At 43.2% G+C, this 26,406-nt stretch overlaps 1 protein-coding gene across 12 annotated transcripts; it reads left to right on the top strand.

Annotated features, from left to right (window-relative positions):
- The first annotated feature begins 1,206 nt into the window (after window positions 1–1,206).
- TPM1 (tropomyosin 1) lies at window positions 1,207–21,477 on the top strand. Of its 12 annotated transcripts, XM_074601315.1 has the most exons (11): window positions 1,465–1,716; window positions 2,336–2,461; window positions 2,641–2,766; window positions 8,952–9,085; window positions 10,329–10,446; window positions 10,895–10,965; window positions 11,213–11,288; window positions 12,417–12,479; window positions 12,738–12,807; window positions 14,101–14,345; window positions 15,637–15,921. In XM_074601315.1, exons 1-10 carry the CDS (start codon window positions 1,603–1,605, stop codon window positions 14,181–14,183), a joined length of 981 nt encoding a protein of 326 aa, XP_074457416.1. In that variant the 5' UTR covers window positions 1,465–1,602; the 3' UTR covers window positions 14,184–14,345; window positions 15,637–15,921. The 12 variants fall into 12 exon arrangements, with proteins under 12 accessions (XP_074457410.1, XP_074457407.1, XP_074457412.1 ...); XM_074601306.1 differs by lacking the exons at window positions 2,336–2,461; window positions 11,213–11,288 and adding an exon at window positions 11,783–11,858 and having other exon boundaries at window positions 1,218–1,716; XM_074601307.1 differs by lacking the exons at window positions 2,336–2,461; window positions 11,213–11,288 and adding an exon at window positions 11,783–11,858 and having other exon boundaries at window positions 1,265–1,716; window positions 14,101–14,179.
- Window positions 21,478–26,406: the final 4,929 nt, after the last annotated feature.

Consider the following 26,406-nt stretch of genomic DNA (forward strand, 5'->3'; position numbering starts at 1 on the left):
AGCGCAGACAAAGAGGCTGCTTAATTTTCTCTTTGTGCAACCCAAATCCTGTGGGGCTAGTGCACGTCCGTGTACTTTCTGCGCTGCACAAGGGAGCGTGCGTCGTGGGGACAGAGCGTGTTGTGTCTTGCTCATTGTGCTGATGAGCCTGTGAGAGACCCGCCAGAAGCAAAAATAGGTCTCCACTTAATTATATGTTATTTTGTTAATTGTCTCTCTCTCTGCTGCCTGTCTCTTGCTGGTGTTGTGGCTGAGGGTGCAAGCCAACTCTCCAGCCAGTTTCTCTGTCCCAGCTTCTGGGCTCCATCCCTCGCAGCTCTGCCTACCCCAGGAGGGCCCAGCCGACCCGCCACTGTCCCAGGTGAGGGGCGTTGTGACTCCTCTGCCTTTTTTCATTAATTCAGTGTTTGCGGCCCTTGCTCCTCTCCCTGCAGAGGCACAAGTCCCAGCGAGGTACAGCAGAGGAGGGGGTTAGACCTGGGAACCAGTGGCTGCCGCTGGTAGCACTGCTCTGGCCCGGCGAGGAGCAGAGAGCCCTCCAAGTGTCCCCGATGGTCCCCTGCCCCGGGGGTCCGGGTGGCACCTCATCCCCTTCCCCACGGCTGTGGGTCCCGGCGGAAGCCCAGCCCTGCCCGCCCGGCTACGGCCTCTCCGCCAAGTCTGGTCTTGGTGCTCAGCGCTGTACGGGCCGGGCGGGCACTCCGCCGCCCGCACTTGCTGCAGGCAGGCTGCTCGGTAGAGATGCCCCCTCCTCCTTCTCCCCTGCCTCTGGCTGCCGGGGGGAAGGTCTTAAAACGCATTCATTCCCTACGTGCATGAAGTTAACCCCTTACTGCCCCGCCAGCCGTCCGCAGCCCCGCGTGTTCCCCCCGCCTATTGCGGTCGTGGAGGTCCGCTACCCTCCTGCTTTAAAACAGATGGATTTCCACGGGTGGGGACGGCTCCAGCACAGGGCTGGTGTCACCCCGACCCTCGCCCGCCCCGAGCAGCCTGCGCCCCTGTCTCCTCCGCTCCCTGGGCTTCGGTTTGCTGCTTTTTTCTTTTTTTGTCTCCTCCGCTCCCTGGGCTCCGGTTTGCTGCTTTTTTCTTTTTTTGTCTCCTCCCAGGAGTAGCAGCGAAACGTCCCGTCCAGCCTATTTGGACATGGGAACAAATTGCTCCCCCGCCTTACCTCGCCCATGGCATCCCATATATAGTCATATCTACGGTCAAATGGCAGGCGGCAGCGAATGGGAGCGCTGAGCCTCCGAAAAAAGCCGAGTGAGAGAGGGAAAGGGGTAGGGACGAACGGGGGAGAGAGGGAGGGAGGAAAAAAAAAAAAAAAAAAAAAAGCCCTTTCCAAAAAAGTATTGGATGTCTTGAGGAATGCAGTCAGCCCCCTGGGAAAGTACATATCTGTGAGGCGCTCCCTGCCCACCGCTTGCACTCCGCCGGCGCCCCGTCCCGCACCCGTCGGCCCCGCCGCCCGGCAGCTCCGCGCCGCTCCGCGCCGCTCCCTCGGGGGCCGCGGCTGGGTCTCGGCCTCGGGGGCTGTCCCGCAGCTTTGTAAGTTTTGCTTTCGGGTGCAGTTCGCGCAGGGACGCGCCCTAGCCCACCGCCGCCATGGATGCCATCAAGAAGAAGATGCAGATGCTGAAGCTGGACAAGGAGAACGCCTTGGACAGAGCCGAGCAAGCCGAGGCGGACAAGAAGGCAGCGGAGGAGAGAAGCAAGCAGGTCTGCACCGAGGGCCCGGCGCCGCCAGCGCCGGGGCGCAAGTCTTTCCAGACGACTCCTCTCTCTCTCTTTTCTTTTTTTTTCCTCCCAATGTACCTTGTTGTATTCCCACCACCCCGCAGAACTGGTTGAACTTTTCCTAAGGGTGAGCTTCACGCTGGAGGTTGCCGGGGGCCCAGCAGGAGGTCGTTCCCTCCGCCTCCAGCACCCCAAGCTGGGGAGCGGAGCCCTGGGACGGCCGCATGGCCTCCGTGCCTTTGTCATCAGGGCACGGCTGGGAGAGGCTGCCTCGAGCACCTGGTTAGCAATGGACAGACGTGCTGAGATTTGGCAAAGGACACTTAAAGCTGTGTTCGTCCTGTCCAGCACCATCCAGCGGACTTGTCCTATTCCAGCTGTGCCTCCCCTCCCTTTCCAGATGCGTGTCCCATTTTCCTGGCCTTCTCCAACTCCCCTCCTTTACACCTGGGGCTTTATTCTTTCGGGGGAGGGGAGCACATTGTTGCACATTTCTGGGAGATTCTGAGGGAGGAGGGGAGAGGGATTTAAAATACATTTCCCACTTTTCTAAGCCCAGGAGAAACATATTTGTGCATTGTATTTCCTCTTGTGCACCTAGTTAGAGGATGACATTGTGCAATTGGAAAAGCAATTGCATGTGACGGAGGATGCAAGGGACCAAGTGCTGGAAGAGCTACACAAGTCTGAGGATAGCCTCCTCTCCGCAGAGGAGAATGCTGCCAAGGTATCGTGCCCTTGCCACAAGCAAAGAGAATCTAACTGTCTCTCCTTCTCTCTCTCCCTGTCCGTCTGTCCTTTTCTGTCTCTTCTGCACTCGCACTTCTCCCTTTGCACGATCACGTTGCCTGCTGCACCTTTTCCTGCCCGCCCTCCCCTCTCCACCACTTTCCACCCGTATCACAGCTGGAGGACGAGCTGGTGGCTCTACAAAAGAAGCTGAAGGGCACTGAGGATGAGCTGGACAAATACTCCGAGTCCCTTAAAGATGCACAGGAAAAGTTGGAACTGGCTGACAAAAAGGCCACAGATGTAAGTTACCCCCATCCCTTTCACCACCACCCTGGTACAGAAACCACACGCTCCCTCTGCGCAGGACAGCCAGGACTTCTACCAAGCAGTGCTCCAAAGCTTTGCTGAGGGCAGGGTCCAGGCAGCTCCTGGGCAGGGAGGTGGGAAACACAGCACTGCCTCCTTGCATGAGGTTTGCACACTGTCAGAGGCATTTGATTTGGTTTCTGCTCACTTGACACGTGCTTTTTATGTGTACTTGCGGCTCTAGGTGTGAAAGTAAAGAAAGAGTGGATTGGATTGTCCATTCGGGTGATGGGGAAAACTGCTCAGGCTGGAACAAGACTATCTTGATAGCGAGGCAGAATCAGAGAGTTAATAGCAAGTAGATCATGGAGAGGGAGATCCAGAAGAGCAAGGGCTGCTAGTTCTGTCTTCAAGAGAGCCGTTCCTAGGCACTCATGCATTACAACTGCTGCTAGATACTAGTTCAGCTCACTCACTGGTCCCTGAGGTAAAACGTCCTCTCCCAGGTGTTGGGTTTTTTTTCCTGGAAATCACTGTAACTGTTTCACTTGTCAAAGAAAAGTTCTGTCTTGGCATGAGAGAAAATTGTCTGGAAGATGATACTTGCTAGGTTTGCAGTTCAGAGGACAGGGACCCTGGGAGCAAGCCGGGAGATATATATAGCTCAGCACTTTATATGGTAATAATGCAAGAGCTTGTGCCTCTCCTAGGCCCTCATCCCACCCACCTGTCTGCCCCTGAAATGCATTTAATGTATTGCATGCACGGAACCATGTGAGTTTACTGTCTCTCAGTTAAGGTCCAGGTCTCTGTGGCTGCTGCTCTACAATCCAGTTCTCTCTGAGTATATCTTGGGCCTGAATTACAGGATTAGGTGAAACCACAGTATTTCCAAAGTGGTAACTGGCCTTTTCCTATAACTCAGCTTTAAAAAGCAACCTCAAGCCATAAAAAGAGGAGTTACCACAGATGAAGCAAGCAAAGTATTTCAGGGGTAGGAAGGATACCTTTAGAAGGGGAAATGTTATAAAAACCAACTTTGCAGGAAAGAAAAAATGCTTTTATCTCATTTTGCTTCTAAAATGAACAAAGGATGAAAAAGGTTTAACTTCAGTATGGCAATTAAGTTGTATAGCTTTGAAAGAGAACTCAAGAACTTAACAAACATGAATAGGAGAGAGGGGTTTTGTGTATAATGTGGATCAGATGTCTGTTGTCTTCTGCGTAGGGCTGTGTGGATGAGAGGCAGCTTCCTAGCAGGACGTTTATTTGAGCTGTTCAAAGGAACCGCATATAGATCCAGGGGAGATATTCCTTATAAGGAAAAGTATGCAGACTATTTGGAAATAGCTCGCCTAGGATGAAGGCAGGAGAAATGCTACTAGATTCCCTTTTTGAAAAGAATGATCTTCCCAGCCAATCCCAATGCCATTTTCCTTTGCTGGAAAACACTGTTTGGAAGCTAGTTGTATTTGCAGTCACCCCTCAGGTGGGGGGTAGGCAAGTGCCTGGCTTGTTTTTATCAAGGTAAATGCAGTATTTAATGGTGTGCATGGAATATATCTGATGTTTTAAGGACGTTTCTATTTTTGGCAATGTGGAGTATCTTTGGGGCATTGCAGTTGACCCAGTATTTGCCCTACGAGTGTGGATAGTCCCAAGCCTTAGGAACAGGACAGGGGCAGGAGATGGAGCGCCGGCTACTGTGGTGGGTGAACACGGGGGGACGAGGAAACCTCACCTCGCCGGTATCGCTCACCTCCCAAAAGCCGGGCTGAGCCCCAGAGCCACTTCACTGGGGAGGGGGCAGCAGCGGGTCGCTCGGTGTCGCTTTATAACGCTGGTTACGGGACGGTTTAGGGGGGGAAAGGCGGGTCCCGGCCCCGGGGCGGCCCGTGTGCGCTGCGCCGCCAGGGGGCGCTGCCGCCCCGCGCGCCCACCTGGCCGCGGCCGCCGCCCCCCGGCCTCCGCTGCCCGGCCCGGCCCCGCCGCAGAGCCCTCTCCCGGCCGCGACCGGCCTCTCCCCGCGGCCTGCCAGCCTGCCCGCCCCGGCGGTGCGCCCCGCCGCTCCCAGCTCGGTGCCGGCAGCCCCGCCCCGGTGCGCGGTGCCTCGCGGCGCGGGGGGGACTTCCGGGGCTGGTGCGGGCGGAGGGAGGCGGCGCAGGCCGGTGGAGACGCGGGTATGGCGGCGATGAGCTCGCTGGAGGCCGTGCGGAGGAAGATCCGGAGCCTGCAGGAGCAGGCGGACGCCGCCGAGGAGCGGGCGGGCCGGCTGCAGCGGGAGGTGGACCAGGAGCGGGCTCTGCGGGAGGAGGTAGGGCCGCTCGCCCGGCCCGGCCCGGTTCGGTTCGAGGGCCGCGGCCCGGTGGGAGCGGGCGGGGTCGCCGGGCCTGTGTGCCGGAGTGCGGCTGACCCTCGGCGCTCCCCGGCCGCCCGTGGGGCGGCTGCTCCCTTGGTCGCCGCCTCCGACAAAATGGTTACCTGCCGGCCGCGGCGGCCCCCTCCCCGCGTTGCGGGCGGAGGCCGCCGCTCCCGGCGGGCAGGCCCGGGCCGCAGGTGAAGAGTGGGTCGCTGCGGTCTGCGGTGCCGCGCTCCGGCTCGGCAGCCTCGGCGGGGCGGGGGGCAGACGGAGCTGCCTTGCGTAAGTAAACTGCTCTCGGTCTGCTGTGCAACAGCAAGACGCTGAGCTGGAGTTAGGTTCAACTTAGGCGAGATGTTTGAGACTGGGTGCTTCGTATTTAGGTTCTGAGCAAGATTTTATGACCCCCCCCCCCCCGCCAAATACCAGTTGTCTGCTTATCCCATCCAAATGAGTTCAACTGTGGGAAGTCATCTTGACAACTGTTGAGAGGTTATGTACTTGGGACTGAACCTGAGATGGCCACATCCGAGTACTTACGCACACTGAAAACACCACAGCAATATGATCATATGGCCCCTGTTGCTATACACCTATAGTATGTTTAGCTTCTCAAAACCCCTAGCTAAGATGGGAAAGGAATGGGTAGGTATGGTTTTAGGCAGAGACAGGATCAGGTGTGAGCAGCACAGACTGACGTAGGAGAGAGATGTAGTTGTGAGTGGCAGTTACAGCAAAAAACTGTTAGGTCTATTGTTTGCCTTGCCACTGACCTTGGGGAATTCTAGCAGATGTAACTTAATGTTTCCTGCTATAAAGCGTACAGTGTTCTTCGCGGTGGTTTTAGCGTCTTCAGTGGTTGGGTAAAAGTGAAGTAAAAGGACAAATTTCTTTTTCATGTAGTTTATTACAATAGAAAAAATGGTGATTATTGGATTTCCTTATAATATGGGGCTTTCTGTACGTTCTGGGCAGCAAGTTCAAAGGAAGAGCCTTCTGATTACTTGCAGGTGATCTTCCCAAGGGGGAAAATATGGCTCCTCAAGCTTGTGTAACTACTGCATTCTTGCAGATAGCTTCACATATCCATTTTTTTTCAGCGAGGGATCATGTCACAGTCATTAATTTGTTTCATAAGGGTTTCTGTCTTTAAAAAAATCTGTACTCATTTTCTAAGCTTTGTGGAGTAAAGGATACTGATTTTCCTACTTTCAGTAACATGTATTGTTCTAAACAACATATTAAGGGGTTCCCATTAAAATGGGAAGCTTTGCTATTACTTTTTGTGGCAGAAGAAATAGCACTGGAGGAGTGATTACAGTTTGCTGGTAAAGTCTTCCCATTAGAGCACATTGCTATAAGGCTTAGGATTCTAAAGGTTAATGTTTGTCTCTTCCTTGGAGTTGGTTTATGCGGATGATGTGGAATTCTGCAGAGTACATTATATGGTATTTAAGTTTTTGTTTGGAGGGATCAGTGCTGGGGTGAATAAAGGTAGAAAACTGAACTCGCAGGCACATGTAGAGCTGTACCTCTTCTATAATGCTAGTTATGTGTGGGTTTCTTTTATTGTCGCAGCTGTATTTCTGCATGCTTGAGGAGAGAGGCTTTGAGAACATTGCAGCAAGCTAGCTGAGGTGTGAATCTGACCCTTCCCTTAGTGTAGTGCCTTACACGTATAGCATGTGACCAGCTGGGGTTGTTCTGGGTTGTTTTTTTTTCTTCCTGTGCAAGGTACAGATGCGCAAACAATCAAAAAGCTAAAGCTGTGGCCAAAACATATCACAGCTTACAGCTTTTGGTGTTAAACCAGATTGTTAAAAGTTTCAAGGCTGTGTCTGCAGCCATTGCCTTAAAAAAGAATCTCTTTGGTTTGAGTGCATGCATCTCAGGGGGGCTGTCGGTAGTCACAGTTTTAGAATGCATTTTTCTTCCTTCTTCTGGAAAACAGAATCTCTCTTACAACAGTAATAATTAACACCCAATGGTAACTTAGCCATGTCATCGCTCATTGCAAAAATATGTGGTGTATAAGTGCTATGGCAAAAAGGCAGAAGGTTATGTTTGTCTGTTAGCTGTGGGAGTGCCCCTTAATGTCACTGGGGTTTTTTCCTTCCTTACCATATAAGGAGAGAAGTCCTGCTCCGCAGAAGAATAACTTGGGCCATATAAGGCTGGTTGGTAAACCCTGATTGAGTTACTGCAGCAGGAAGTAAAAATTTGAACTTCAGTCACCCTGTGTTTTCTAAGCATATTGTATGCTCTTATCACGATGAGGAGTCTTGACATGATAATAATTAACTTGTAACATTACAGATTTCTCAAGAGTAACATTTATTAAAAGTTGTTTTCTTTCTCACTGTTTAAAGCCAGAAGTTTGAAAATACAGCTTTGGCGTACTGTTGCTTGATTACATATCTTTTTATTTGGGTTAATGTGGATCTCTAAGGATGAAGTCTCTTCTACTCCTGGTTCTACATGTTCACTGCCAGTGCTTATTAATGTTCAAATATATATTTGCTTCCCTCTTTAGGTGTTATTTCCAATCATTCTAGTGGGGCAATGTTACTGTTATGTCAAAGGTTGTTTTACTTGCCTGGTGTGCAAATTATTCTTACTTATGTTACGTACGTCAAAATTTTAGCTGTGGCCAACTGTATCCAGATGCCTCTGTTTAGTAAAAGCAACAAATAACAGTTCCTTAAATTTTTAATTAAAGAAAAAGGACCAAACTGATACTTTTGGTATCTACTTTTGATAGAGGGTTAGTTCCCCCCCTCCCCTGCAACTAGACACCATAGGAAATGCACATATATATAGCAAGATCATTTTCAGTACTAATTAAGAGTATCTGTTGCTCTTGGAAGTAATTAACTTCTCAGGATAATGACCTTTCTATATATATTTTGCGCTTAATATCCTTTTGAATGAAATTAAATTTAATAATGAGGTTACTATGAGAAAGCTGTTGTGGAACTTAACCTGCAACTTAAGCAAGTGTAGGTTTGAGAAAGTCAGAAGTAAAAGCTTGTAATGATAAGAGGCAGATGAGTTGCAAGTGTTATACAGAAGATTAAGTGAACAGGTAATGCAAGAGAGGCAAATCTGAGGGAAGTTTGAGGATAGCAGTATGGGGGGGGGGGGGGAAATAGATATTTTTAAGCGATTGTTGCCTGTACCGGGGCCCTTCCAGTATGTAGCCTCTGCTGGTGCCTTCTTTGTCAGCTTTTGCATAGCTTGCCTGTAAACAAAACTTGTAGGTATTCGGGCATTTCTTAAATGTTCTCATGCTCTCTCTGTGTCAGCTGTCTCATTGCAAATGCTGATCTAGGTGTATTTTTGCATGTTTATGCTGAACCCTTCTTATGGAACTCAAGGAAACATTGGGACAATTCTTATCAAAATGTGTCAAAAGGTTGTAAATAAAGGATTTGGGATATCATAGAAGAATTGGGTAATTAATTTGTGTTGATTTGATAAAAAAGGAGTGGGAGACTATAATTGATTCATGTCTGCAAATACAATAACAGAAAATATTTGGAGAACGATGCATAATTCTTCCAGTGCAGTTCTTTCTAGTACAAATTGTACAGTCCTTAATGTGCTTCATTTAAAGGAAGCATTAATCACTTTTTCCTCCGTTAAGCAATAACCTTACAATTCAATGAGGGCATGTGCATCTCTCTGCATGGTCATTTTAGTGGATGAAGTCAGAAATTACTGAAGTGCTGTTAGATGGCACTAGCAGGTACGTGGGATAGTCTTTTACAAGAGGTGGTGTGCCTTATTATGAATTAATTTCTGTTCTTATTGTGCTTAGGCTGAGAGCGAAGTAGCTTCTCTGAACAGACGCATCCAGCTGGTTGAGGAAGAGTTGGATCGGGCTCAGGAGCGCTTGGCTACTGCCCTGCAGAAGCTGGAGGAGGCTGAGAAGGCTGCAGATGAGAGTGAAAGGTGGGTGGGGCCATTCTTGAACGGATCGTTACCCTTATGACAAAGATGGTAATTGCCAGGGTGTGGGTTAGGGAAATAAATTAAACCACTCCTATGTCTCTGAACATGTGTAATCCACTCTTCCTTTGCCTTCATGGACTTTGGTTACAGCTTGTCTGTAGGGATGTCCAAAATGTGTAGGCTTGAATTCTTTTTTGTGTCTCAGTTGCAAAGATAAGATTTAAGTGGGGTAGGGCTTTTGATGTATCACGCCACATCCTGGGAAAACTACTTGGCCCAGCCCAGACTTCTCTATTTGGACGACAACTTTTTGAGGGTGATGTGTACTCTTGTGCCGTTGGGTGATTTTTGATTTCAATGTGGGTAGAAAATCTCACCTGGAGAATAGCAAAGTGCTGGAAGAGGCTTTGGTTCTCCTGTTGGGGAGATTGATGTGTGGAGGTGAGCAAAGGAGAGCGAGCATGCCAGTTCCTTCAGATTTAGGCTAGCATTTCCAGAAGTATTTAATGTAAGTTAGGAACTCAAGATTTGTGGCTTTGGAAGATCTTCTCTTTTACTTCTACAAATTGTATTTTATATCTGTGATAGTAACTTTTATTGGGAAAGAATCCTACATGTTCTGCATGTGTATTTCTACCTTACTAATGATGTGGCCTGTTGAAAAGAAAAGCACCTGAGACTCAGTTCATTGTGAAATAGTTGAATCTGGGTCAAACATGCAATACGCAATGTTTTCTGTTATGAAGGAGTTAAATTTTGCTTATGCAGAGCACAGAGGGCTTCAGTGCTCTAGGGCTCTGACCGGGCAAAACTCACAGGAATCTGTTTGGCCCGTAAACATAATGCCTGTCAGTCCTGTAGGGGTACTAACTTGCTGTTTCACGATGAGTGTAAAAGCACAGATGTCTTTAGTCATCTTATTACGTCTTTAGAAGCAAGACCCTTTATTTAGCTTTCTGTAAGATCAATTTTCCTTCAATTTAAAATGAAAAAGAATAGTGTAGCTGAACTGTGGTAAGAGCTAAACAAATTAGATTTTGTTTCTTCCTAAGATGTGCTTCTTTCCTTTGAACTTCTGAAGTGTGAATGCACAGGACTAGATCTGCGGTATGAAGAATCGAGTATCTGACATACTTTGTTCACCTTAATACGCCTCTCTGAAAGTTGCACTCCAGTAGTAGTAGAGCTGGAGATAAACTGGCAAGCCCTGAACCTTGAGGTTCCTGTTTTTCATGTCTTTCAGAGGAATGAAGGTCATTGAAAATAGAGCCCAGAAGGATGAAGAGAAGATGGAAATCCAAGAGATCCAGCTTAAAGAGGCTAAGCACATTGCTGAAGAGGCTGACCGCAAGTATGAAGAGGTCAGTTATTGAGTGCAGGTCATCTCTTTCTAAAGCCCTTTAGGCTGCACCTGTAGTTCTTTTTGTTTTTTTCCCTTTGCCTTTTAAGTTCGAAATATCACATACGCCACTCTTCACAGCTGTGGAAGGAAAAATGGGCACCCAGATACCTCAGAGGACAAGGTGGCAAGAGATCCGTGCTCAGATCTTTGCATTAAAACAGTTGAGAGTATTCCCTGGTCTCTTAGGGAGAAAAATATTTTTCAGTTGCCTTTTGGTCAATGAAAGAGAAGTCTTGAAAAATGTCAGATAACAAAGACTCAAATGAATAACGAAGATGTCACATAATCACAACTCGCGTCTCCAAAAAATGGAGAGAGGCCCAGCTCCCTGCTTTGTACGTTACAGAACGGGCAGCATGTGCTACAACAACATAATGTCCCTGATTGTCCTTTGCCTTTTCTTGTAGGTGGCTCGCAAGCTTGTGATCATTGAGAGTGACCTGGAGCGGGCTGAGGAACGTGCTGAACTGTCAGAAAGGTAAGTGTTGAGCTGCCCCGCGATGTGTGAGGTGCTACAAGACCACTGTAACAGCATGAAACATTGGCACTACACTGTGTGTTCAGCGCAAAGCTATGTTTTGCTCATGTACTCTAATGGTTGAAATAAATAGCGCCAAAATAAATGTGTTCATATGTGTGTGCGCGTGTGTGTTTTGTCACTGCATGCTGTACCTGCCCACTGATTTTGTGAATGGCTTTTGTGCATTTCATGTGTTCACTAACAGCCAAGTCCGACAGCTGGAAGAACAGTTAAGAATAATGGATCAGACCTTGAAAGCATTAATGGCTGCAGAGGATAAGGTACTGATACTAATAAACAGTTTTTAGGTTTAACTGCAACCCAAGTCTTTCAGCTTCCGTAGCTGGTTAGCTCACTCAGTAGTAACAACTAAGTCCTCACTACGCTCTTTACTCTCTTTGCATCTTGCTTTGGTGGTTTTCTTTGGTCTCTTTTTTTTGTTTATTTGTTCATTTTTACCTTTAAAACTGATCTCTTGTGCAGCCAAAAAGAAGCTGAACTGTCTCATGTGTAAAGGCTATGTCAATATTTTTGTGTAAGCCAAGGACTGTAGATAATTTCTGTGTCATCGTCGTCTTAATGTACACTTGAAATGGAATTTGGCATCATAAAGAGTTGCTTTCAATCTGTGATGGATTCAGCTGCTTTTGAGGCCGTTCTTTTGCTCTGTAATTTTTTTCATTTTTCTCTATCTTTCCTCCCTATTTTCTCCTGTTTCTTTTGCTTGACTGAATCTTCCATCCGCCCCTTTCCTGCCTTCCTTCCGAAATAACAGCAAATGTGCTGAGCTTGAAGAGGAGTTGAAAACTGTGACCAACAACCTGAAGTCGCTGGAGGCTCAGGCTGAGAAGGTAGGCTAGAGACTTATGTGAGAATGTGTCCCTTATGTTGTTATCTGGATTGGCCTGTGGGGTTTTCTCTATACGTTGATCCCTTTGTGGTATTTCAGCAAGGCCATTGTCAGTAGAAGCATTTGCACTTACTACTCGATTCGTATTTTGCTCTTATCGGAACCTGGCATTCCTTCTAGTTCCAAATAGGTCAGTAATATTTGACCACATGTTCTATGAAGTAGTCTGACAGGATTAAATATTATTTATAATGTCCCTCAAAATGGCACTTCTGTGCTAACAGAAGTTAGCATTTCTCTAAATGCCACTCCTCTTTAAAACCGTAGTACTAATTTCCACTCAAAGTTCCCACCATATAGCACTGGTATATAACTCAAGGGAGGTTTGTCTCTTGTAATAAACTGCATTAACACAGTCTGGCAAGTGGAATTAATTTAGTTATAGCCATATTAATTTCCTGTATACGGTTGATTTATTAGAAGAGGGTCTCGAATGTGGTATTTTTTTGTATATTTAGAATACCTGGTCTAATATCAGTGATCCTCCTTCTAATTACAGTACTCGCAGAAAGAAGACAAATATGAAGAGGAGATCAAAGTACTGACTGACAAACTGAAGGAGGTAAAATTAGAGCTGTTCTTTACAACAGATCTTCCAATGCAACTTTGATTCTTTTAATATAAATGCTACTTTGATGCTGTAAGGATGAACATGTCATTCTGGAGACAGTTTACTGTTAAATGTCTCTCCTAAAAATTAATATAGCCTTATTATTTGCCTCTTCCCATTGTACTTTTTCCTCATTTGAATTGTTGCTCTTCTATTCATAAATACTATGTGCGTGTTTCCTAAAGTAGTCTGTATTTGTCTCGACTTCAGGCTGAGACCCGTGCTGAGTTTGCTGAGAGGTCAGTAACCAAGCTGGAGAAGAGCATTGATGACCTAGAAGGTATGGGATTTTGTTTTTCTCACTTACTATAGAAATACAGACCTCTTATTCTCCTGGTGTGTTGGGGTTTTTTTCTAGTACACAATTCTACTCACCCAACTTGTCCTGCTTGTATAAATGGGTCTGCCTAAAGAGTAAAATAGGCAAAACGTTTTCCGATTGAAATGTATTGACAACTTAAGTGCGTCAGGTGAACAATGTTTTGCTCTTGCCTGTTCCTTTTTCTCTCATGCTCTCAAGACTCCTTTCATTTTTTCGCTTTTTATTCTTCTACTTGGAGGTATATAAATGTATAGGGTAAATTATTAGATGGTAAGTATTATTATTATCTTACTAAAAAGCTGATGAAGAGCTGTGTTATGTTTGTAATAATTAGGAATGTAGCAAGCTAAACCTAATTTATGACTGCGATAAGTCTGAGTCAAGGCAGGCGGTTTGTGACATAGACCAGTTGCTGTTTTTCAGTAAAGCTAATGGATTGTATGCGTAATCAGAAGGATAGCTTGTTGAACTTCAGAGAGTTTGTTTTAAGGTTTAGATAAATCTTTCAGAACTGCAGTAGAATAGTAGAATGTGCCTTCTTCCTCTGGAGATAATAGTTCAGTAGTGCTTTGTAATTAACAATTATGTGGAGTTTACAATTTACGTGCATTACACTAAGCCTAGGATTTTAAGAAGCTTGGTTGCTTGGCGTGGTAGGCTGACTTCTGCATAAAGGGTATGAAATATCTAGGTAGCTGCTGAAAATTTATGATCACTGACTCAGGAAGGAAACAGAAGAAAGATAAATGTTTAGAAGGAACAAAATTCTCTATAGGAGACAGTTTATGACATCACACAAACCAGAGAGGTTTTTAAAAAAAGCAAAAAAAAAAGTGGTAGGAAATAAATGGTAGCATCCTCCTCGAGCCCCATATTTGGATCTTTTCTCCCTATCTCCTGTGTGCCCTTCTAATGTGTGTTAAAACAAAAATCCAGGGCAGTGAATCATGGATTTTTCTTCCCTTATACACTTTCTCTCCTTCGTTTTCTTTATATCAGAGGTTGCCCCACTGGCAGTGCAGTTAATGAACTTGTCACATAAAACTATTCACTGTTGATTTTTTTTTTTTTTAATTCTTCTCTAATTTTGTAATATTTCTTTTGTTTTGTCTGTCGGAACACCTCTTTCTGTGCGCTCTTCCCCTTTCCTACGGCTTCTGGATGGTATCCCATGCCACCACCTTCACCTTCCATCCTGTGATCACGCTCCATTTCTTTGCACGCCTCTGCCTTCCCTTGGGGGACTGTTAGATGAGCTATATGCTCAGAAACTGAAGTACAAAGCCATCAGTGAGGAGCTGGACCACGCTCTCAACGATATGACTTCCATGTAAATGTCTTCCCAGCTTGTGCCTGCACCTGCTTCCCTGCCCTCATTTATTGCGCAGTTCCGGCCTTGTGAAATTATACTCCCTCTGTAGTGGGAGACGCATTCCTTTAGCGAGACTAGGTGTACAAAATACCATGAACAATTTCTTTACCGTGGCAGAGTGTGGGTGAGTGTTGTGCCTAGCCTGGTAAATACTCATGGTGATTTTGTAAGCTGCCTAATAAGCTTGTGTGTACTCTTTCATTCTGTATCTGCAACCCTTCTGTCTTGTGGTTGCCCTTTGTTTGTAGCTCTGCATTTATCCTTTCAGTTCACCTCTGTTCAAGCAGTGTCTACCAAACCCACCGTGTTCAGTTTACCAAAGGAAATTGCCTCAGTACTTGTTGCATTCAGAGTGTATTCTTCTGATGTCAGTTTTTTCTCTGGCAAAGTTCCTACAAAAGTATCAAAGAAGTTTAGATGTAGACGTATTGTCTATTACTGACAGTGGAAAGTGTTTATCTAAATTTCCTTAACTGCTCAGAAGACTTCAGCTGTTATCACTAAATTACAAGTGTGGAAATCGATTTAAAATATTTTGTAATTTAAACCCATAAAAGTGACAATTGAATTGTAGGTTGCTTCTGTGTATTTTGTGCAGGGTAGTAGTAAGTTAATTTGCATATACAAAAATATGGTAATATGTGTATTAGGGGGCAGGAAAGCAGGAGAGGGATCAATTGTAAGATGTGACTAGTCTGTGCAGTGTTTGATACAAACTGACTCTTCTTCCGTCAATCTAAAACTCTGAACAGAGGTCAACTATGCTAAATCCACCTTCCCATGCTCATACCTTTCACGTGCATGAACCGTGTGTGGTTGACGTGGGAAAGCAGAAGAGTTGTGGCTCTCAAGTGCTTGTGAGGTGCGATGTTTAGTCCCAGCATTTCTTTTAGGAAGCTAGCATGCTTTCAGCAAGGCATAGGCTTTGCTCATAGCGTGAAATGTATTTTGCATGCATCCATATTTTAAATGTTTTTTCTTTGTTTTTTTTCATCCCTATATCTGTTCATTACTTCCCTCCCTCTCTCACCCAACTTTTTAGGAGGGGTCTAGTGTTGTCTGCTTTGTATGCTTTGATTTTTTTTATTTATTTATTTTTTTTAATTCTCCACACACCCTCAAAATATGCTTTTGCTCAGTGGCTTATCAAGCAAATGGATTTCTTTTTTTCTCCTCTGTGTACAGAGATTACAGTATTTCTTCAGTTTGAGATATTTCTAAATGGAAAACAGACTTTAAAATGTACTCAACTGGTACATGATGACATTACTGTGGCATTCCAGTCCCAGCATGGTGTGGTGTTTCTCTAGTAGTTGTCTTGGCGTGCTGAGCTCTGCTGTGCTGTTGCTGCTTTTTTGGAAGTCTACTGCACCTTTTTTATTTCCTCCCCTGTCTCACTTTCTCTTTTCATGCAGATAATTTTCTTTGCTTCGCTTCTCCAAAGACATCTTCATCGGGTTGGATAAAACATCTTTCCAAGCTTTGGATGTTTCATGGGTTCATTGTCTTGTCTTCTAGCTTAGTTGACTCTCTTCCTCTAGCACCTGTCTCAGAACATGCTGTTTGTGCTGTGCTGTACAGAAACTCTACATCTCTCAATGTAAAATAAACATCCCAGCTGTATTCCTTTTGCTATTCCCTTGCCTTTTATTTATTTAAATAATTCTTTCAGTTATTAATAAAAATTGCTTTTTTTGCCATTAGGGATTTACTTTTTTTTTTGGTGTTTCCATTTTTTTCTGCAAACACTTTTGCCTGAATGTTGACAATGCAAAGCCAGTGATAGCAGTCTATGGGATGAGAATATCGCTCTTGGTATTTTGAGGTCATAACTGACCAGTTGTGATCTTAGTCTTTCTCAAAATCTGTTGCAGATAAAATGAGATAGATGTAATGGGAATTTTTTCAGTTGTTATTGTTAGGTTAAAATCTGCAAGGATACTACTTCCTTGGGGTCACTTGGTCGTGGGAGCATGGCTGAGAGAGCAGTTAATACCAGATTTTTCACTTTAAAGTCTGAAATTTTCTCCTAGCTTGATGCTGAAGACTTCCTGTCTTTATATAAATGCGTTCATTAATTTAGATATTTGAGACAGATTTAAAGGGGCAATATCAAAAAATTTAAATTTTTTTTTCACCCCAAAATAGAAATAATCTTTTAAATATCTTGTGAAAAAAGTTTTTCCCCTCTTTCACACCTCGATTACTCAGCAAAGATGTTGCTTGCTAGCTTTTTTTTTTTTTTTTAAACAATATACTTGTCTTGAGTGGCATGACAGGATTGGAAGTTCAGCAGGGAGGTTTCTGTAGCTTTCCACTCCTGTGCTTAACTCAGACTTAAGAGTTTGAATTGCAGACTCATGAGAAATGTTTCAGAACTGGAGTAGGAAAACTCTCATCGTTACACTAATAATGAAATGATTATGCTGTAAAGTGGAACATACAGATTTCAGGTTTGAAAGCCTGAACGTTGGCTTTCAGCTGATTTGGCAGTGCCTAAGTAAGGATGAAGCATCAAATACTGACACCTTGCTTTTCTGTACTGTTATTTGCAACTAGAGTTAATTGCATTATTTTAACTTCATTTTTTCGCAGTGAAAGAAGTTATTTTCCAGTTCACATTAAAGTGAATCAGTTTAAATTGGACTGATTTCTGATTGTGCCTGCCACTGTATATATTGCTAAAGTTCCTAAGTCACCACAGTTAAACAAACTCATCATAGTGTAGCTGTGTTTTAGTTTTTAGCTTATAGAATAATATAAATGTGGCTTTCTTGTTCAACTTCAAGATTATTCAGCAGTGCAGTCTGGGCTAGATACTCCCCCCTTCCCCCCCCAAAAAAAAAACCCCACACTGTTCCCAATAAGGCTTGCAAATGGATGCATCGTCTTCCTCCCTGCCATCCTCAGGTAAATTCATCTCATACCAGGTTTTTATCCCATGACACATGTCCTAATGTTACAGGCTATGGGGAGGAGGCCAAGTACAGGATATGTATCAGCAGTCACAGGGAGTCCAGATAATAAAGTTCAATAACTTACTACTCATCAATTGAGATACAGTAAGTGGGTTTATACACTCTGTGTACGACTGAAAAGTAAAATGTGTAGTGTGAAGGTTAACCAAATATAATGGGATGAGCATTTGTAAAAATAACTGATGCTAAGGTGGTTAACTTCACAAGGGTTATGGGGAACGTGATCAACCGTCACTTCTCAGCTGAGCCAGAGTAACTTATGCTACAGCAACTCGAACCCCTTAATCTATTTGGCGTTTGGGTGTTCTGGTTTATTGTGTCAGCAGTGTTGTTTTTCCCCTCAACTCCTTGCAATACTGTTGTTTCTTAGGAGAAGTAAAAAAGCAAAATCCAAGTAGGAACCTGATAATTTTTAACGGAGTAATCTTGAACATCAGTATTTAAATCTTCTCTCTTCGAAACATAATCAGCTCTCTGCACTGTAGGGTGAGGTATCGCTGGGCAGGGTACTGGAAATGGGCAATGCGATGCAGATTGAGCTCCCTGCTTGGCCTGAGGTGGCTGGCTGCAGAGCCAGCCCTTGGTTCTACCTCTGCGGTAAATTGCGACCTCGGCAGACTGCCTGTGGGCAATCAAGGGCTGACTGTGCACTCAGTAATCTCTTGCCATGCTTTACACGGGGGTTTTAGTCTCATTCTGGATGTTGAGAAATACTGTAAATCTCTGCCTTAATTAAAGAGAGGAGTTTTCTGTGATGAAGGTAAGCATCAAGTTCTTAGTTCAAATTATGTTGTCATGTTTGAATAACAACTAAATACACTTAGCCAAACAAAGTGAAATTTTAGTTACTCTGAGGTTTCAATGTTTTTTCCATGTATATGTGACGTTATCCTGATAAGGGAGACAAGACCCAGTTGTTACCAGTCCAGGGTCAGAGCTCTGAAACATGCCCTGGTTTTACTGAGCTGGCTGTTGGAGTTTGGGCTGGGGAGGAAGCTATGAGGAGCTGCCACTCACCACACGAGTATGTCCTACAGACCAGCTCACTGCACAGCTTTGTCATTGCTGTGTCCAGAGCCTGCAGGGGAAGAGGATTTCTGTGGAAGCTGTTAGGAAGCTTGTGGAAAAGAATCAGAAACAGTCATTTCCTGTAGGGAAATAAGCTGGGATCAAGAGGTCAGGAGTGCAGTTTGAATCTAGACTATTGAGAAGAATATGAACAATTTGAGGAAACAAGACAGTCAAAAACCATCATGGAATGTTCTTTCACTCTGCAGAACAAGTCTCGCTAAATACACTGTCATAACATAGCTGTGGCTGTCCTCTTTGACTGTGAATGTGAACCGTCCTCTCCGTTTGCTGTATTTGAGCAGCACAGGTTTTCATGCTTCCATTTCATTTTCACCGAAGGTTTGGATTTGTTTTCTTAGGAAGTGTAACTGGACAATTTGTCAAAGTGTGTTGATACCAGTGACAGAAGTATGCTTCCCTACCAAAAATACTGTTTCAGCTGTCAGGTTCCCCAGAAAAGGAGAACATTCTGAGTCAGACCTAGTGGTAGTTGGCTATCAGCATCTCTCTTGCCATTACTTACCCTGGCTGTGACACAGTTGCTTTCCCTCCACTGACAGTTGAGGTTCCACTGCATCTTAAATAGTTTACAAAGAAAAATGGCACTCATAAAACAAATCTTCCACACATTGTACATAAAGATTAAAGCGGGACTTGGTTCTTCTAGGAATACAGCTTCAGTTCTTCCATTTCTGTTCCCAATTACCTGTCTCACAGCTGTTCCCCGCAGCAGCAGTTTTAGCCAGTTCTTCATAGGTTACAATAGCTGTTCCTTGGAGTAGCTCCTTAATTACTAGAGTTCTAGAAACAAAGGTAAAATGTTTCTCTGTATGTTACTGAACTGTCTGTGGTGTGACCAGTTTCTTTATTAACTCTGGCTTAACTGTTTTCTCTGTCTAATCTGTCTTCATTCTGCCTCTTTTTTCCCTTCTAACCTGCTTGCTGCCTGTACAGACCAACTCTACCAGCAACTTGAGCAAAACAGTCGCCTAACTAATGAACTAAAGCTGGCATTGAATGAGGATTAAACTTTAGTGTGACTATAATGTTAACTTGTTTAAAAACTGCTTCTTCCAAATTTCCTTCAGAATGAATCAGTAAATGTAGAAATAAGCAAGAAACCTAGAAATTGATTTGCTTCAGGCTGTTGATTCTGTGGTAAATTAATGGGTGAAATTCCCAGTGTCTGTTGGAAAAATATGAAAATGCTTCTTCTGGATGAGGCTTTTCATTATCTGTATGCACACCTACTTTGGAGGAGCAGTAAGCTCTTTGGCTGTGCAATAGCTCCTTTCCACTTCAATAAACAGCTACAGCATTTAGCTAAAAAGTATCCTAAACGTAACAGCCTGCCTTGTAGAGAGACACTCAGTTTACCTGACATCATGAATTGGCCCTGAGATTTTTGCTAGAGCGTGGACAAGAGAAAAATGTTCACCAGGATTCACATCTCTGTATTTCAAAAGCAACATAAAGGATGCTTATAGCTGTTTTGTTATCTGGAGACTTTAATGCAATAATTTTGCATTACTATGAATTGGGCTTGTATTTGACTTTAAAAAAAAAATAAAAAAATTAAAAAACCAAAACAACTAGGAATGGGAGCTCCATCTGAAAATATCCGGTCAGTTTAAAGGTATGCTTGCATTAGTATGAAGTTACTATTACTGGATTCTGGTAGGATGCAGCTCTAGAATATTGTGCTCATTTATTGTATCAAATAAGTGTGTTAAATGACTGTCCTATAAAAGTGTGCATGCAACATAAAGCTACTAACTTCAATTATATTTATTTTCTAGAAGAAATAAATTTCTTAGAGGTCACCTCACTAAAGAAGATATTAATTTTGATTTTTTTTTTATCTTTGCAAGTTCTGAATTACATGAAACTTAAAGTATGGTTCTGCAAGGAACTTAATTATTTTCTTTATTGCCCTACTTTAAAAAAAAAAAAAAAAGCCATTCATCATCCCACATTCCTATAAGCAAAGAGCTTCCAGAACACGTAATAATTGTGTCTCTGTTGGCAGTGCATTTTCTTAACAAATGCAGCTGTAAACAGTTCTAAACTTGCATTACTTGCCATTTGTTTTATTAATTTGGAATTCTGTCCAGTTGTGTTGTCTGGGGACATCAGTATTTATGAGCATGCACATTTCTTAACTTTCTAAACCCTCCAATAGAGATGATGCTTGCATGCCTTCATGTTCTGAGAATCAGTGCCTCCAAAGAACTGCTATTCATGTTTTAATTTTCTAATTCCACAACAGAGAAAGTGGCGCATGCTAAAGAAGAAAACCTTAGTATGCATCAGATGCTGGATCAAACTTTACTGGAGTTAAACAACATGTGAAAACCTTCTTAGCAGCAACCACATTATTTGTTTTATTATTTTTACACCTGCTTGCCGTGAAACCCCATAAACATGTCTTTATTTTAGTTTCACCACAGTCACAAGAACATCTGCTAAATTATCAGGCAGGGGTCAGGGAAACACCAAAATGGGCAAGCCATATGCGGGTTAACCTATATTACATTATGGTTTAAACGTGCCATTTCCCAAAAAAAATGTTACTTACACTTTGTAGAGAGTTCCGCAATTCAGTATGCTTAGTCTTTTGAAGAATCCTGGCTATGGCAGAAAGTGTCCCACCTCAAGTGCCAACCACAATTTTTAGCAAGAAGAATGATCCGTGTTCAAGAGGGATCGGGTGGAAATGGTGCTATTTTGAACAAAAGGTTCTACTGAAGCCTTTTGTTTGATATCAGACAAGTCAGGAGTGGTCCAGCACAGTAATTTATTTTTATCAGATTTTTATTGATCTGTGAGGATTTGGTCTTTCTGTCTAATTCAATAAAACAAAGGTATGTGAGCAACAGAGATAAGTAAAGGCTTCTGAAGGTTTTAAATTGTGTTCTTGCAACTCAATACAGAAGTGTAGGTCAACATTTCACCTTGAGTATTCATTCAATTGTATTTTTCATGTTGAAATGAAAGATTCAATAAATTCAGGAGAAAACATAAATTTGGAAGAGATTGTTTTAAAATGTATTTTATTTGTGTGGATTTGGGGGAGGGGGAGGAATTTATAAACCGATATTCGCCTCACTTTTTCACACTTTCTTTGAGCAGTTTTAAAAGTATACCTGTATGTAAACATTGTATAATGATATGGAATAAAATGCACATTTTAGGACATTTTTTAAATTTTGCTCTCCTGTGATTTGGGTTTTTTTTTTGTTAGCTTTCTGTGTATCGCTGTGTAAGATGTACATGTGTGTAGTGTCTCTCACTGGGATACGCTTAACTTATTGGCTTTCAGTCTCTTCTGTGCTCTTAGGCTAGTGTATAAAAACGCAGTGGTTTGGACTGGTGTGGATCTGCAGCTGCTAAGAGGGGCCCTTTGAGGGCCGTATTGCAGGAACCTGTCCCTGTCACTGGATTGTATTGCCAGATGGGTGCAGAATGCAACTATCCCCTAATGGATGATAGAGCTTTCAAAATTATTCATTGTCAACCAAAATTGTTTTCAGTCAGATCATTGCAGAACTCCCATACAGTTCTGTAGGAAACAAGCCCTAAAGGCCATGCTTTTGGAAACGCTGACATGTATTTGTGTATCTTATCTGTTAATATGTGTTAGTTTACTTGGATACAGTGATAAACTTTCTAAATTGATGTGTCAAGTTCATGAGAGATCCTTTCACCCAACGTTTCACTACTGATTGCTAATTTCTATACGTGTAGGTATCTTTATTTGAATTATGAGGTCTGTCAATGAGCAACTTCAGAACTTAAAAAATAATTCATATTCTTTCTTTTTTCTGTAGTATATTGCTGAAAGTTGTTGCTGTCCATCCTTCTAGCAGCAAGGAGCTCGGTAGGAGACAGATATTAGATAGCCTTCCAGATCACCAAAGAATCTCCATTAGTGGACCCTTAGCAAGCAACTGAAAACAAGTGACTTTCTCAGCAGCTCATGTAGTAGTGAAAGGGTAAAGTAACATACAATAATTTCAAGTTAAATGGGAATCGGAGAGGGAAGGTGTGTTGGTGTGAGACTCTGGCTTTTTTTTGATTGTGTTATAAGGGGGAGAACTTAGTAACATTACAAGCTTTTGCGTAATTCATTGGCTGCTGCCAAGTCATCCAGAATGAAAAGGATGAGATCCCTGGTTTCCCTTTAAGTGTTTTTGGGAAGCAAAATACATGTTGCAAGGCACCTATGGTGCCTTAAGCTTGTACTGGAGGCTGGAAGGCTAAAGCTCCAAATAACAATTGTGCAGAGGTAAGTTATTCTAATCTCTTCCTCCTTCCTTATCACAAGGATGAAATGTCAGGTAATTGGGCTCTAAGAGTTCAAGCTTCCGTGTGCTTGTGGCTTTGAGTGGTGCTGCTGGAGTCAGTAGTGCTGCACCCAGTAGGAAGTGCTGTGGTAGTTTGTAGGGTAGGGCCCAAAGCCAGAGATGCAGATAGTTGGAAGCTGTGCTGGGAGCCGAACAGAGGAGTTCCTGGCACTTGGCTGTGAGTCTTACACAGCTGAGAGTGCTGCATGCTCCGCTGGATTGCTTTTACGGTCCCATGGCCTGTGCTTGAGTCCTAAGCAGTGTGTCTGAGTGAGGTCAGACCCTTTGTTTGCTGCTTAAAATTGCTTGCTTTTCAGGAGACCACAAACTGCTTTGTGGTAAGGGGAATCTGAATTCACCACCTGCTACGTGTAAGGGTAAGGAGGAGGCTGTGGTTTTAATGTCTGTTAATGAGATCATGTCACCATTAATAGGGCAAGCATGTGCAAGCAAGGAGATAAGAATGAATCTGAAAAAAATCTGTTTGTAGAATAGACTTCCCCAAAGTACACTGTTGCAGATGAATCCATAAATCTTCATATTAGGTAAATAAAAGCCTCCCAGTTCCAAGGAGAGCTGAAGGGAGCAGTGAACATAATGGTGAATCAAGTAGCTTTTTTTCCTGACCTTTTTTTTCATACCAAGTGGGTTTTTTTTGTCTGACTAGCGACAGACACATAAATAGGCATATGAACGTCCGGTGTAGCAGCAAAATCTGTTTCTGCCCTATATCGTAAGCCACTACCCACTATGGATTCTTTGCATGCAGTGCCTAATCAGACAAAACTTCTTGAAGCTAGAAAGCATTGGCTTGTAAAAATAAATAAATTGAGCTCTTGATTTAACCCCATTCCAAACAAATGGGAGTTTCTCCCTCTTGCAGCTACTTTCCCCAAAATGTTAACTCTAAAAAATGGATAAATTACAGAACCCTGCATCATTCAGCATTCTTCAAGATGTGTGTCTTGGTTTTGAGAGCTACTCACCCTTTTCTTCAATGCAAAAACACATTTGGCAGTTTGAAATATACGTTTACTGTGCAGCCATGCTATGTAATTGTCTTGGTTGTTTTGCAAATTATCCTCTCTCAATGAAATGAGTAGTTCATTAAGCACCAGAACTGGCAAAACTTGCCTTCTTGTGCAGGTTTATGTCTTGTAGTTGGTTGTAAACTTGCATTATTTTTTTTTTTTTTCCAGATACTGAGACATTTGTGTTGTCTCTTGCTCCCTCATGGGATTTCTCTGATGTCTAATAGCATGCAAGGCATGCTGCAGGGTGTGCCTTTCCTTCCATCAGGACATTCCTGGGCACGCGCTTTCTATCTTAATGGGTTCCTTACCTTCACAAAACTTGCAGAAATGTAGTTTTCTTTACGGTTCTATGTGGTCACAACTAGTCAATAAGTTCATAGAATCATAGAATGGTTTGGGTTGGAAGGGACCTTAAAGATCATCTAGTTCCAACGTCAGTTCAAGAGTTGTTGAATGGGATGAGAGGCAGGGATAAGAATGATATCAAAGTCCCTTTTCTTTAAAAAACAAGGCTAAAGCAGTAATCTGCAGCTGTAGAGCACTGCCTCTCAGAGCTCTATCACCTGAGTGAGAAAACTGAATCTGTAAGATATTATACATATTAACCAATATCTGCTGTCATTGATGCTACTCAGAATCTGGGTTAAGCAGGCAAACTTCGCTATACTGTTAATATTGTAGAAATATCTGTTACACTGGGCTGTCTATGACTGCTGTAATGTCTGTTAGTACCAACAAAAGAAGAAAGTGATTAGCCAACTAAAACACTTAAAAACAGGGAGAGGGGAATACTTTATACATGGCTCAGCACTTCGGAAAATAGAGTATTTTTTCCTCAGATGTTCACTTTTGTGTTTGTTATTTTTTTAATTTCTGAGTTTTTTAATAATAAATAAGGAGCATCAGTGAAAGATTAAGTGGGAATTACAGCAAAAAGGTTGAAGCAGTAGAGAAAATAATGATGGTGCTTTTTTAACTTCATGGAGTTTTTTTGAGAATGCACACAGGAATAGTTCCTTTTAATAGAGGGAAACCGTGTAACTTATTTTCTTCAGTGTGTGTCGTATTCTTTCCAAGATATGGAAAATCTGTACAAGTTTGCATAATCTTGGCTTCAGTTGTGAACCTATCTAGTTTTCTGTAAGTCACAGTCTTGCCAATTTGTAAGCTGTTGCTGAGAATTGCATAAATGCAGGATATCCCGCACAATGACAGCAGCTTAGTGAGCAATCTAGATATCCCAGTTAATTAATTTATGAGAGCAAAACCAATGGGAAACAGAAGCAAATAGAAGTCTTACAGACACATAAAAAACTACTCCTTCCCATTTGTTATTTCTTGACTCATAATGCACTGAAATGAGAGGACATTACATAGTGTTTTGGTTTTGAATGTTATGGCCTTTAAGGGCACTGGTTTCTTCCTATCTCTTTGCTGGTTTGAGGAATGGCTGGATAAAGATTAAACAGTGTCTTTTTCATGAAAAAAATAGAGACAACACACACAAAAAAACCAAAATCCTGCAGACCTAGCTGCAACTTACAGTACCACATGCCATACCCATGCATGGCTGTGAGAACATTTCTCTCGTTTGTGTACAGCAAGCATAAAGCATATATGGATCATGAAATGGGGGGATTATGGGAGGGGATAAAATGGGGGGGGGGGGGGGGAGGGGGCCATGATAGCGCAGAGTATTTTGAATGCCTTCTATTCCAGGGCCTGACCGTGATCTGCTCCTTGGGGATTATTCCATTCATTGCTGCTGTTTTCATTTTTTGCCCTGAGATTCAAACAGAAATGTCAGGGAGGTGTCCATGTGATCTGTCTCAGCCAAAGCTCATGGCAAGGCATGTTTCTTTGGATAAAACCTGCAAAGGCTAACACCTAGTGATAGTTGTCCATGCCACTGAGGAAAATGATGCAGGTCTGGTGTCCCTACAGTAGAATTTGTGAAAGAATAATCAAAAAGGTAAAACTGCAAAGCTCTGGTAAATTGCTTTAATATGCTTAGGACACATTGCTATTGATATTAACATGGAGATCTGTTTGAGTTTCCAGTTTAAAATTAGAGCACTTCTTTGCAGGTCCACCAATAGTTTGCATGTTTCTCTTGACAAGAATACTAGTTGGAGAAATAGCCTGGGAAAATGCTTCAAAATCTTTCCTGGATTATGGTTTTTCTGTAGCCAGCAAGGAGGAGCCTGCCAGACTTCTTTCCACTTAATCTGTATTGCTGTACTGCTTCCTTGTTTGTTCATTATCCACACGTAGACTATAAAATAGGCGAAAAGGATGATGTAATTTGTCGAGGCTGTCCAGAAAAAAACCCTGAATCCAGGAGATTAGGTAGGTGAGAAAGCGGCTAAAAGGGAAAGGATAAGATAGAATTGTGGAGGGGGCTAAAGGGCATTCAGGAGGGTATAGATAGCATGAAGGTAATCTATAGAAGAATGAATCCTCCCCCTCTAAATGCAGTTGTTCCTTGTCCTGCTCCTGTAGCCTCCGCTTGTGTTCCTGCAGCTACCACATTCCTCTGACACAGAGGAAGGTGGCTGGCAAAGTCCAGGTAGCAGCGAATTCTTTGTCACCCCTCATCTAGGTTTAAAGTACAACATTCAGGACCTTTTCCCTGTAAAATCAATAATAAAAATGCTTTCTCTGAGTGGTTCTTGCCACACCAGCAGAATCTGGGTTAAATTTCTCTATGCGAGGACTGCATTATCAAACCTTATCCAGGAAATCATGACACTTAA

This window comes from Larus michahellis, chromosome 9, assembly GCF_964199755.1.
Source record: "Larus michahellis chromosome 9, bLarMic1.1, whole genome shotgun sequence".
Classification (NCBI taxonomy): Eukaryota; Metazoa; Chordata; class Aves; order Charadriiformes; family Laridae; genus Larus; species Larus michahellis.

Bases quoted from the DNA above. Each gene is read 5' to 3' on its own strand.
- TPM1 (XM_074601315.1), top strand. From the start codon at position 1,603: ATGGATGCCATCAAGAAGAAGATGCAGATGCTGAAGCTGGACAAGGAG. The intron at 10,447-10,894 runs GTCAGTTATTGA...CTTTTCTTGTAG, and splicing joins CTGACCGCAAGTATGAAGAG to GTGGCTCGCAAGCTTGTGAT. The intron at 12,808-14,100 runs GTATGGGATTTT...GGGGACTGTTAG, and splicing joins GAGCATTGATGACCTAGAAG to ATGAGCTATATGCTCAGAAA.